Here is a 12533-nt window from a genome sequence, read left to right as displayed (position 1 = left end):
CACATGGGTGTATGTCCTTTGTTGCTGAGATTTATTGATAAAAACAGTACAAAAAACCAACCATTTATACACATATTTACAAATAATAATAAAAGGTGAGTGAGTACATTTCAACATTTTCAACATTATACCAGTGGTCTGATTGATGCCACAATGGATTGCCCTGAAGAATTCTGTGGTGTACGGACCTCCTCTCCAAGGAAAGAAAATGCAGAGAAGACTCACCACTCAGCAGGCCTTGGAAATGATCCTGAGGGAAGTCGACCCTTGTGACTCGGATGGAGAAGACCTAGAAGTTCAGTCGGATTCGGACTCAGAGCTGTCTGATCAGTCTTCCGGTTAGTTTCATTTCATGTTATTTCCTAATACATTTCAAACAAGTAAGTGGATGTAGTTAGTAAGTAAGATATTTCAGACATTATTCTGATACAGAGGAGGAGGAGATACTGGAATTATAATTAGTATCTATTAGGGATGGGTATCGAAAACCGGTTCTTGTTGAGAACCGGTTCCCACTGTTTCAATTCCTTGGAATTGTTTGCCATTTTTGCAAACGATTCCCTTATCGATTCCAGTCGCCCCGAATGACGTCACCACGTTGCGGAGCGTCATTTACCTGGCAGGAAACAAGGCGGCTCAAACGCTAAAAAGTTTGATTATACTTTACGAGAACGGATGACAACAGGGCAACTTGCAATACTTGCAAAGTAGATATTTCATTTAAGGGAGGAAACACTACGAATATGCAAAAGCATTTCCTCACAAAACACGCGATGACCTTAAATGAATGTCGTGTTTTTAATTCCGCTCCGGACTCGTGAATCTCAACCCAGCAGCAGCGGTAACGTTTGCACGTCCTCTCCCGTTAATGCGGCAGGTAAATAATCAACTAACAGTGCATATTATGTTAGCGCGATCTGCCTTATTACAAAACCTGCCATTACTGTGCATTTAGGTGACCGTGATGAGACAGACAGAGTCTGGCTCAGATGCTGCCAGTTCTCGCTGCAGTCTACCGGTAGCGTCTCCTTTCAGGCCAGGATAGACGAATGTCACCGAGCAGTGACTAAGTTTGTGGTAAAAGGCTTTAACCCATTTGCCACAGCAGATGCCCCCGATTTCACTTTGGTAAGTGAATATGTTTAATTGTAGGCAGGGACATTACTGGATATTCTTGTGTAATTGCCACAGAACAATTTATGTTATACTTTGTTATTGCTGCAGACGAATATTTATTTTATTATTTTACATTTACAATTTTTTTTCCTGGGGACCCTGTGACACCCCATTGAAGAGCCGTAGGCTGGATCTCTTAAGATCTCACTGTTGGGTTTGTAAGGCCATGTTACTCCTAAATGTCTACCTTGTTCAAAGAGAAGATATAAAACAAAGTTCTAAGCTAATCGACCTTAGTGTTCTCCTTTTTTAAAAAAAAAAAAAAAAAGAATCGATAAGAGAATCGATAAAGAATCGAATCGTTAAACAGAATCGAAAATGGAATCGGAATTGTGAAAATCTTATCAATACCCATCCCTAGTATCTATGCATGCATTTGTGATTTTGTTTGACCTTCCCATTGCTCACAATTTGAATTTGTTCACACTGCAGATGAGGAGACTGCTTCTCCACCTAAAAAGAGAGCTTTTTTGGGGACTGAGACAGCGAAACATGGCACAGTGTGGCGTGAAGAACAGGTGGGGACCTGTCTCCCTTTCACCCCAATAGAAGCGTACGCTGCAGATGGAGAGCCAAGGGCTAAGGCCAGGAGAAGTATCTCGAGTCGCCTTCAGAGCTTCCTGTGTTTCATCACTCTTGACATGCTTCATAGCATTCAAGAATGGACTATTCAACATGCACAGCAAACGGAGCATGTTCATTGGTTCATGGACCTCCCTGAACTAATGGCATTTATTGCAATTGTCATCTTGCGGGGGGTTAACAGGGTTTCATCTCTACGTGACTGCTGGTCAGCAAACCTGGGAAACCCACAGATAATTGGAACTATGGCACGAAACCACTTCCAAGACATCATGCAACACCTACGCTTTGATGACAAGTCCACCCGCAGTGATCGAGCAAAGACTGATAAGTTCGCTGCAATTTCCAGTTTGTGGGGATCATTTGTCACCAACAGCATCACGTGCTGCAACCCTGGTCTACATATCACCGTTGATGAACAGCTTTTCCCATCAAAGACTCGGTGCTGTTTCCTGCAGTATATTGCAAGTAAACCTGACAAGTTTGGGATCAAGTTTTGGGTGGCTTGCGACCTAAAATCCAAGTACATTTGCAATGTCTTCCCATATCTTGGCAAGGACCCCAATCGTCCCACTGGGGAGAGACTTTCTGAAAATGTAGTAATGAGGCTGATGGAACCATTCCTAGACAAGGGCAGAAATGTTACCACGGACAATTTTTTCACATCGCTTTCACTTGCGCAAAAACTTCTTAGACGGAAAACCACCATCCTCGGCACAGTCAACAAGATTCGCAGGGAAATTCCTCAATCCACTAGACAGACAGATCGCAATGAATTTACCACTCAGGTATGTTGCAGGTCTTTTGTGGTTCTATGTTTATGTGTTTCATTGTGTGTAAAAGGGCTATGGAAATAACAATTTATCTTATTTCTTAGGTGTTTTCAACCTCTGCTGCCACGCTGACGGCGTATGCGGCCAAACGGAAGAAGACAGTCTATATTCTTAGCAGCATGCACAGAGTGGTTCAGACTGATAACACTACCAAAAGGAAGCCAAACACTGTCACCCTTTACAACAAAACAAAGTGTGGCGTGGATGTGATGGACCAGATGGTTCGGGAGTACACTGTCCGCAGAGGAACACGGCGCTGGCCAGTTGCCGTGTTTTATAACATGATTGACATGGCAGCACTGAATGCACATGTGCTGTATCAAGCATGCACCGGGACGAAGGAAAGACGGGTGGACTTCCTGGTGGAGCTTGCAAGAGAGTTGGCTCACTCTCATGTAGCTGAGAAGAAGGCAAGAAAAGAACAGTTGCTTTGGACACAACCCTCCACACCTAGCCCTGGAAAAACTATCTCTATCTCTACTTTTAAGATTAGGCTTAAAACTTTCCTTTTTGCTAAAGCATATAGTTAGGGCTGGACCTGGTGACCCTGAATCCTCCCTTAGTTATGCTGCAATAGATGTAGGCTGCCGGGGGATTCCCATGATGCATTGAGTGTTTCCTTTCCAGTCACCTTTCTCACTCACTATGTATTAATAGACCTCTCTGCATTGAATCATATCTGTTATTAACCTCTGTCTCTCTTCCACAGCATGTCTTTATCCTGTCTTCCTTCTCTCACCCCAACCGGTCGCAGCAGATGGCCCCGCCCCTCCCTGAGCCTGGTTCTGCCGGAGGTTTCTTCCTGTTAAAAGGGAGTTTTTCCTTCCCACTGTCGCCAAAGTGCTTGCTCATAGGGGGTCATATGATTTTTGGGTTTTTCTCTGTATCTATGAAGCGCCTTGAGGCGACTTTTGTTGTGATTTGGCGCTATATAAATAAAATTGAATTGAATTGAAAAAGAGCCATGTGTCAGGTCAAACACAAATGCAAGAACAGTCATGCCACTGTGCGATGTGTTCACTGCTACAGATACACATGTGGTAAATGCAGACTACAGATACCATGGCAGTGCCAGAATTGTGAGTGATTGCTGAAAATGTTGAAATGTACTCACTCACTTTTTATTATTATTTGTAAATATGTGTACAAATGGTTGGTTTTTGGTACTGTTTTTATCAATAAATCGCAGCAACAAAGGAAATACACCCATGTGTGTTGATTTCTCCCTAAGATGGCAAACTGAAACACTCCAAGTTGGTGACTTTTGGAGATTTATTTCCCTGGATGATTGAGAATGCATCAAAGTGAACACAAAAGGAAGTTCACAGCTTTTAGCAGCTCCCCCACCCCCTCATTCACACACCCCCACTCCCCTCCCTCCAGAATTCCCAGGTAACAACCTAATTTACATATGAATGACTAGCCTAGCTTCCACTTGGCTGAAGCTAAAGCCTAGCTAAAAGCCATTTGGCTGGTAGGAGGGTTTTAAAGGTAGAAAAGCCAACTGGCTGCTCTCTGGGGCCCTAATCACTACTCAAAACTCATCTATTTAGAATTGCATACACCTGATCTGCTCAGTTCTTATATTTGCTTTTATACTTTTATGACTGTTTATGTCTAAATTTTATCTGCCATGTTTGCTATATATACATTTTTCTTATGTTTTTTATGGTATTGTTTACATGTTACTGTAAGTTGACCTTGATGGTCTGAAAGGCGCCTATAAATGAAATGTATTATTATTATTATAATAAAAGAGGAGTGACTCAAGGCTTTGTGGACTGGTGCCAGCAGAACTACCTCCAGATCAACACTAGTAAAACCAAAGAGCTGCTGGTAGACTTCCGCAGGCACTAACATCCCCCACTGCAACCACTGAGGTCCAAGGTATGGACATTGAGACTGGACATCTACAGGTACCTTGGTGTTCATCTGAACAATAAACTGGACTGGACTCATAACTCAGACGCCCTCTACAGGAAAGGGCAGAGCAGGCTGTACCTGCTGCAGAGACTCAGGTCTTTTGGAGTGAAGGGCCCACTCCTGAAGACCTTCTATGACTCTGTGGTCGCCTCAGCCATCTTTTACGGTGTGGTCTGCTCGGGCGGCAGCATCTCTGCTGGGGACAGGAAGAGACTGAACAGGTTGATCAGAAGGGCCAGCTCTGTTCTAGGATGCCCTCTGGACCTAGAGGTGGTGAGTGACAGGAGAATGGTGGCTAAGCTGTCATCCCTGTTGGACAACATCTCCCACCCAATGCAGGAGACTCTGACGGCACTGAGGAGCTCCTTCAGTGGCTGCGGCACCTACGATGTGGGACGGAGAGATTTCGCAGGTCTTTCCTCCCCACTGCTGTCAGACTCCACAACAAAGACTTCAACTGACTAAGCACACACATCCACACATGTGCAATACTCTTTCTGGCATCGTTGTATTATACTCAATTGTAAATAGTATTTGTATTCTATTTTATTCAATTGCATGTATTATTTCATTCTATTCTATTGTGTACAGTATCTCATGGATATATTATTCCAGTGTTTTTTCTTAAAATTTTCTATGCAACTTTGCACTGTCTACTGCTGTAACAAAACAAATTTCCTACGCGTGGGACTAATAAAGGTTATCTTATTTTATGCAACCAAGACTACATATCTCCCGTACTGGCATCCTTACACTGGCTGCGAGTTAGGTTTTGAATTCATTTTAAGATTTTATTATGTGTTTTTAAGGCGTTGCATAGGTTAGGACCCTCAAACCTTTCTGATCTTTTAAATTTGTTCACTCCTGTAAGATCACTGAAGTCTGTGGATCAGATGCTCTTAGCTGTCCCAAGGTCCAGATTAAACACAGAGGATAAGAAAGGTCTGGCCTCTCTTATCTGGAAACAAAATTAACAAAATTGATTGAAAAACCTGTGGCAAAAATTCCTTTTTATTTTGTTTTGTGAAGCTACAAACTGATGAACTAGATTACTGGTAGAATGATGTATAAATTAAACATGATTTGCCGTCTTATGCATATTGTATTGATGTATCATGACCAGTGATGTGCAATACCACTGATTTCCTTTCTGATCCAATACCAAGTAAAATTCAGGGTGGTATCGACGATACTGAACCAATACCTAGTAGAAAAACGTATATTTTTTTTATTGTATCTCAAATTTTAGCATCATCATGATTACAGGACATCAGACTACTTGTTCTTATCACATAATAAAGCTGAATTCATCATGGCTCCTTTAAGTTCAGTAATTACTATGTCCTCTGCCTCATGTAATTAGGAGTTGGTGTGTAGGAGCCATTTTTCTTATTTCCCTGTCTTTAACACTACTAGAAGGTTGTATTTCATTTTATGTACTGGTTATGGCAGTGGTAGGTACAGGGTTATTTAAGGTCAAGGGTAATTCTGTCCAGGTGTTGCTGATGAGAAGGGGCAAACCATTTCCTACTGTGCTTAGTCTAGTTGTTGTCTGTGTTTAAATGGACGTTGCAAAGGAAATAAAAGTCCCCTTAGGCCCCCTCCTTGATTCAGAGTCTTTCCCTTTTGACGCAAATGGTCTCCTTGACTCTGGTCTCAAACCGGCGTTCCTCGCTGTCCAGGATGTGTACCTGTGTTCCTGGAGGACAGGCGGGTCCATGGACCAGTCCACAGCTGAACACCGTACTTGGGTTAAACTTCCAGTGAAACTGAGGCCACAGCTTAGGACAATAGAAGATTGAAAAATGCTGCCTGGTCTAATGGGTCTCAATCTCTGCAACGTTCAGCTTTCAGAATTTGTCTTAAACAGCATAAAAGCATGGATCCATCCCACCTTCCATCAGGAAAACATTGATGAACTCTGAGCAAATGAAACCACAACTTTAAAAAATGAATTCCCAAAATTAATTGTTTCGACATCTTAAACACAAAATCATAAGTTTTAATACCTACAGCAAGTTTAAGGAAAAATAAATTTTTTTTAAAGATCTTTCAACCTTTTTTCTCAAATATAAAACAGCTGATGACACTGACATGCATCTTACTATGATGGGAGTGATTTCAGCCCTGAGTGATCACGCTGATGTTTGCACAGAGCAGACAATGAGGTGAATGTTTTGGCACATTGGTAACAGTGAAAGAGTTTATTAGTAATGTGGGATCGTTTGTGTTTGGAGTATGAACTGAGATTCTTGAAGCTCTTGTCACACTGGTCACAGCTGTAGTTTTCTTCCATGTGTGTATGTTCATGAAGGTTACGATTAGCTGAATGTGCAAAGCTTTTGTCACAGTGTCTGCACTTGTATGGTTTCTCTCCTGTGTGGCCTCGTTTGTGTCTTTTAAGGTTGGTTGCAGTAATGAAAGATGACCCACACTGATCACAGACGTGCTTTTTAACCCCACTGTGAATCAGTTCATGTTGTTTTAATCCACTTAATGTGCTGAAGCTTCTCCCACATTCTTTGCAGTATTTCAGTTCTTCTCCAGTGTGTTTACGCTGATGTACTTTTAGACTGTCTTTTCGACTGAAAGCTTTTCCACAAAGGTCACAAACAAAGTCTTTCCCACCACCACGGTGATGACAGGGTTGAGAACTGGATCCATCTGTGTCGCTCTGCTTCTAAACAAAGACACAAAGACGGTGTAAGTCAGTCCTTCAACATTTTTATCCTGAACATCGCCTGAAATAAAGAGCAAATAAAAAACAAACAAAATCATAACTGAAATGAAAATCTGAATAATCACTCAGAGCTGCTTTTTCATGCAGTAGAATTGCCAAAACATCAGAATCAGTGAGCTGCAAACTTTCAGCCCCGACTGTGTCTGTGCTGTCGGGTGAGAAAGGCGACAACTCACTGTTTCTAATCGGCAGGTCTGCGCTTTGTGCAGAATCCGTGTACCTCCTCTAGTTTACTGTTTGAGCTGTTTTGTGGTTGTCAAAATTTTGTGAGGTTTCACCTGAGATTCGGGCGTTTTGGGAAAAATAAAATTATATTAAAAAACTCGATTCAGGATTTTAATGAATTGATGTCACGTTATCCAAGCCAGACTCGATTTTAATTGGTAAATCGATTATCAAAACCCACCCCTAGCTGAGACAGTTTAATGAGCAGAGTTGTTCCAAACAGTCAGGCTAAAATGACAAGATAAAAATATAATATAAAAACATACCTCACAGTAACTGCACTTGGAGAGTCTCTTTCTGGTGTGGATCTGTTGGTGTTTTCTCAGGTCATGTGGAGATTTAAAAGTCTTCTCACACAGGTCACATTTATAAGGTCTCTCCTCAGTGTGGGCAAACATGTGTTGTTGTAACTGCGTGTTGGTTATAAACTGTTTGCCACACTGTTCACAGCAGTACACATCATGTCTGGTGTGAATGCGTAGGTGTGTATTTCTGCTCTCAATCCGGCTGAAAGTTTTCCCACAGATGTCACAGCTGTATGCCTTAATTCCAGAGTGGGTAACTAGATGCCTCTGTAAGTTGCTACTGTGAGTAAAAGCTCTCCCACACTGATCACAGTTGTACACTTTAACTCCACTGTGGATGAGTTGGTGTGCTTTTAGGGAAAGCTTCCAGGAAAAAGACTTTCCACACAAGTCACAGCTGAACGGTCTCTCTCCAGTGTGGATGACCTGATGCTGTTTTAGTGAATCCTTCCCAATAAAACCCATCCCACACTCATCACAGGTGTGTTTTTTCTCTCTCTTTCTTCTGTGAGGTTTGTCGGCCTCCTGAGAGCGCTGACTTCTCGCTCCATGTTGGTCCTGCAGTGACAGAGATACAAACAGAGGCAGTGAGTGAAATGCAGTCGTGGAACAAACTCAACCTTCAAACTCCCTCCATTAACACTAGTTTTAAACCTGAAGGTGGAGTGTGGCACAAAACACCTTAAAGGTCTCTTATCCCCACCTGCTGGTAGTTCTAACACATTACATCCAACCTGGTGTTAAAAATAATTCATGACTGTTCAAACACTCTAAAATATTTTTCCTTTTTTTCCTTACTTTTACTCCCCACAGAAAAAAAGACTTTCTACTCATTACATTTTCAAAACAGACTTTTTACTTTTGGTTTGAGGAATTTGAGGGGAGTTATTTCATCACTAAGGGCATCAAACTGATTTGAGCCTGAAAAGTAACACATGAAAGACAATCCTGATCGTGTACTAATCACCAGGGTTTGAAACATAAAAAGAGATGAAAGAGGCAAAACTGTGAGTCATAGTCAGGAGTTAAAGTGAGACGTTGTTCTTCTTTCTTTTTTGCACAGCACCTGAACAAACAGGTAATTTCAAATGCAGCGTTTCTATCAACAAACATCAGCAAACACACAAACTGTTTGTGTGCAGTTTGTCTCACAGTGTGTTGCTGGCTAAAGGTCCAGCTGCTGTACATCACAGGGAGAGAAAAGAAAGAGAGCTAACTTCACTCAGAGATGGAGAAAGATAAGACACACAGGACAGGAGAGGAAGAAGAGAGGTTAGATTTAAAGGGAAGGACTGCTCAGTGGGATTTGATCAACTGGAGATTAAAGCTTACATGTAAGTCCTCATGTGTTGAAATCAGATATTGGGTCTGTACATGTTACATTATGGTTTTTTTTTTTCAGATTATGAAACATGCTGCAAAACAATCTGAGGCAGATTAACTGTGCCGCCTCAGATGCAGCCTTTTCCATGCAGTAGAATTGCTAACATGCTAACACAGTTTAATCTGCAGAGTTGTTCCAAACAGTCAGGCTAAAATGACAAGATAAAAATATAAATACATACCTCACAGTAACTGCGCTTGGAGAGTCTCTTTCTGGTGTGGATCTGTTGGTGTAGTCTCAGGTGATGTGGAGATTTAAAAGTCTTCTCACACAGGTCACATTTATAAGGTTTCTCCTCAGTGTGGGTAAACATGTGTTGTTGCAAGCTTGAGTCTGTTGTAAACTGTTTGCCACACTGATCACAGCAGTACACAAGATGTCTGGTGTGAATGCGTAGGTGTGTATTTCTGCTCTCAATCCGGCTGAAAGTTTTCCCACAGATGTCACAGCTGTATGCCTTAATTCCAGAGTGGGTAACTAGATGCCTCTGTAAGTGGCCACTTTGAGTAAAAGCTCTCCCACACTGATCACAGCTGTACGCTTTAACTCCACTGTGGATGAGTTGGTGTGCTTTTAGGGAACCCTTCCAGGAAAAAGACTTTCCACACAAGTCACAGCTGAACGGTCTCTCTCCAGTGTGGATGACCTGATGACGTTTCAGGTGACACTTGGAAATAAAACCCATTCCACACTCGTCACAGGTGTATGTTTTCTCTCCCTTTCTTCTGTGAGGTTTGTCGGCCTCCTGAGAGCGCTGACTTCTGGCTCCATGTTGGTCCTGCAGTGACAGAGATACAAACAGAGGCAGTGAGTGAAATGCAGTCGTGGAACAAACTCAACCTTCAAACTCCCTCCATTAACACTAGTTTTAAACCTGAAGGTGGAGTGTGGCACCAAACACCTTAAAGGTCTCTTATCCCCACCTGCTGGTAGTAGAAACAAATTACATCCAACCTGGTGTTAAAAATAATTCATGACTGTTCAAACAGTAAAATAATTTTTTCCTTACTTTTACTCCCCAAATTAAAAAAAAGGACTTTCTACTCATTGTATTTTCAAAACAGTCTTTTTACTTTTGGTTGGAGGAATTTGAGGAGAGTTATTTCATCACTAACTGTGTTATTTAAAGACTGCATGAAGATCCTCTGCAGGTTAGTGCAGGATAAACAGGTTCGTTTGCTGAACTGTGATGGATTTAAAGTAAAGAACAGTGTGACTGGTGCACAGTGACTGTGGTGCTCATGTCACAGTTAGATTACATCAAGTGTAGCAGAGATTCATTTAAACTGAAGCTCATGATGCTGACATTCATTCACTGAGTTCCACTGTTAGGGTTGTAGCTTGAACCTATTCGCTGGAACGTTAAGACAATATAATTACACTGCAAGCAAGACGCAAGTAGGCAAACTTCTTCATGTTACTCGTGCACGGGAGAGAACCGGACAACTGCTTGACTCCAGTTGGTCTCGTCCGTTCTCCCGTATCACTGTCCTTTTATTGAGGTTACATGAATATGCATAAGTTCATTAACATATGACGTCTACATACACAAAGAGTACCTTGCCTGTGTGTGTGTGTGTGTGTGTGTGTGTGTGTGTGTGTGTGTGTGTGTGTGTGTGTGTGTGGACTGCTGATCAAAGGGTCAAACATCCTTGGTCAGGAAGAGGGTAGCCTCCCCCTCACCCTAGATGGTTCATCCTAGATAACACGGTGAGGAAGTCCTGCAGTTTATCTAAACAAAGAGCACTTAGACTAGAACAGACGCAACTACGTTAATCCTACCATAAAACAATAAGACACGGTATGACCTCTCATGCTCCCAAAGTGCTGTCTAATACACACAAAGTTTGCAGACTATCAAGGATCAAAACCTCTACCAATCTACAACTAATTACAAAACTCTAAGCATATATAAGTAAATATTTCTAAGCATAAATGACAATCAACAATACAAATCTAACATCCACCTTCATACCAACAGTATAGTGTCTAATATAATGACAGTGTACTGTCAGTGTAGAGGATGGAAATCAGCCAGGACAGCTCATGAAACATCTGCTGACATCTGGTTGAATTCAGTTGTGTACATCCACAGAGAGCAGCAGGTCAGCTGATCACAGCCTGTACTTTAACAGGGCTCTAGAGTGCGACCAATCTGGTCGCAAATGCGACCAAATTTTTCAGTGGTGCGACTAAAAAAAATATTTGGTTGCACCTGTGCGACCAACTGTTCGGGTAACAAAAATAAAATAAAAATCTCTGCAACTCTCTGTGTGGTCAACAACAGACACACATTATGCCCCTATCGTGGACTAAACTAGAGATGGACCGATCCGATATTACGTATCGGTATCGGTCCGATACTGACCTAAATTACTGGATCGGATATCGGAGAAAAATAAAAAATGTAATCCGATCCATTAAATATCACGAAAGCACCTCACAAAACTTGCAACACGCCGTAACTCACCTCAGAACGTTAGCACGTCGGAGCAGTAGGCATCACGTGATAGAGCGGCTGTGGCATGCGGGACCTGTCGGTGGTCTGGATAGCATTTGGAGCTTCGCTACCAACCCGGCATTTCATCTCCGACAAAGTTATCCCGAGAGAAGTAAAGCAAGTGTGTAAGTCCATCTCTGAATGTTTGTAAAGCATTCCTGCGTTAAGCTTAACAAGCGACTGCCTCTTCTTGCTGCTACTTCAATCATGAAACTGCTTAATGATCAGCTGATCGGCTTTTCTGTTGCGAGTCTGTCTCTCTTGTTTGTTTTTGGCCCACTTTGCACCAGAAAGAGGAAACCAGCGGCTGAACAACAGCAGCACGTTTAAGCTTGATAAGCTTTTGTTAGAATTTATTTAATATTACTTTCTACACCAGGATCTTTTTCTACGTAGCTGACGGCTGGTAACTGTGCAGGGGCGGATCTAGCAAAGTTTAGCCAGGGGGGCCGATAGGGCATTAACAGGGAAAAGGGGGCACAAAGACAGACTTTTCTTTCTTATTCTCATTTAAAATGTCTAGCTTTTAATAAATAATTATCTGACACCCAAAGTTTTAATTTGATGTAAAATGAATAGAAGTCCATTACTGTATATAGTAACTATTAAGTCTAATATATATACCCTAGTAAGCTATAGTACTTTTTCCTTTGGGTTCAAGGTTCAAGGTTCTTTATTTGTCACATGCATAGTTATACAAGTATAACACACAGTGAAATGTGGGAAGGTACCATCTGTGCAGTCTGCAATTTTGTTGAAGAAAGATGTTGAATCTATTTAATATTTCTTGAAAAATAATTGATTTCTGTGCATTTTTTTTCCACACTGCATCAAATTAAGGTTGATTACGTCGATTAAGCATCAT

At 41.7% G+C, this 12533-nt stretch overlaps 1 protein-coding gene across 9 annotated transcripts in view; it reads right to left on the bottom strand.

Moving 5' to 3' along the window:
• Positions 1 to 12533, bottom strand: part of LOC113029484 (uncharacterized) — a 126181-nt gene that overhangs the window by 36891 nt on the left and 76757 nt on the right. The window contains exons 3-5 of one of the 9 annotated variants that reach the window (XM_080306664.1): positions 9350 to 9946; positions 7746 to 8342; positions 5506 to 7191 (exon numbers count right to left, since the gene is read on the bottom strand). The exons of 6 other annotated variants lie outside the window; for them this stretch is intronic. In XM_080306664.1, the coding sequence (XP_080162790.1) occupies positions 6619 to 7191; positions 7746 to 8342; positions 9350 to 9946 (1767 nt within the window). In that variant the 3' untranslated portion in view covers positions 5506 to 6618. Of the gene's footprint in view, positions 1 to 5505; positions 7195 to 7745; positions 8343 to 9349; positions 9947 to 12533 lie in introns of those variants that run through there. 2 more of the 9 variants (XM_080306662.1, XM_080306658.1) reach the window with 2 other exon arrangements.

The sequence above is a fragment of the Astatotilapia calliptera genome, chromosome 9 (genome assembly GCF_964374335.1).
Source record: "Astatotilapia calliptera chromosome 9, fAstCal68.1, whole genome shotgun sequence".
In the NCBI taxonomy this organism is placed as follows: domain Eukaryota; kingdom Metazoa; phylum Chordata; class Actinopteri; order Cichliformes; family Cichlidae; genus Astatotilapia; species Astatotilapia calliptera.
Note: the sequence above shows the minus strand (reverse complement) of the source record. Positions and strands in the feature narration are given on the sequence as shown.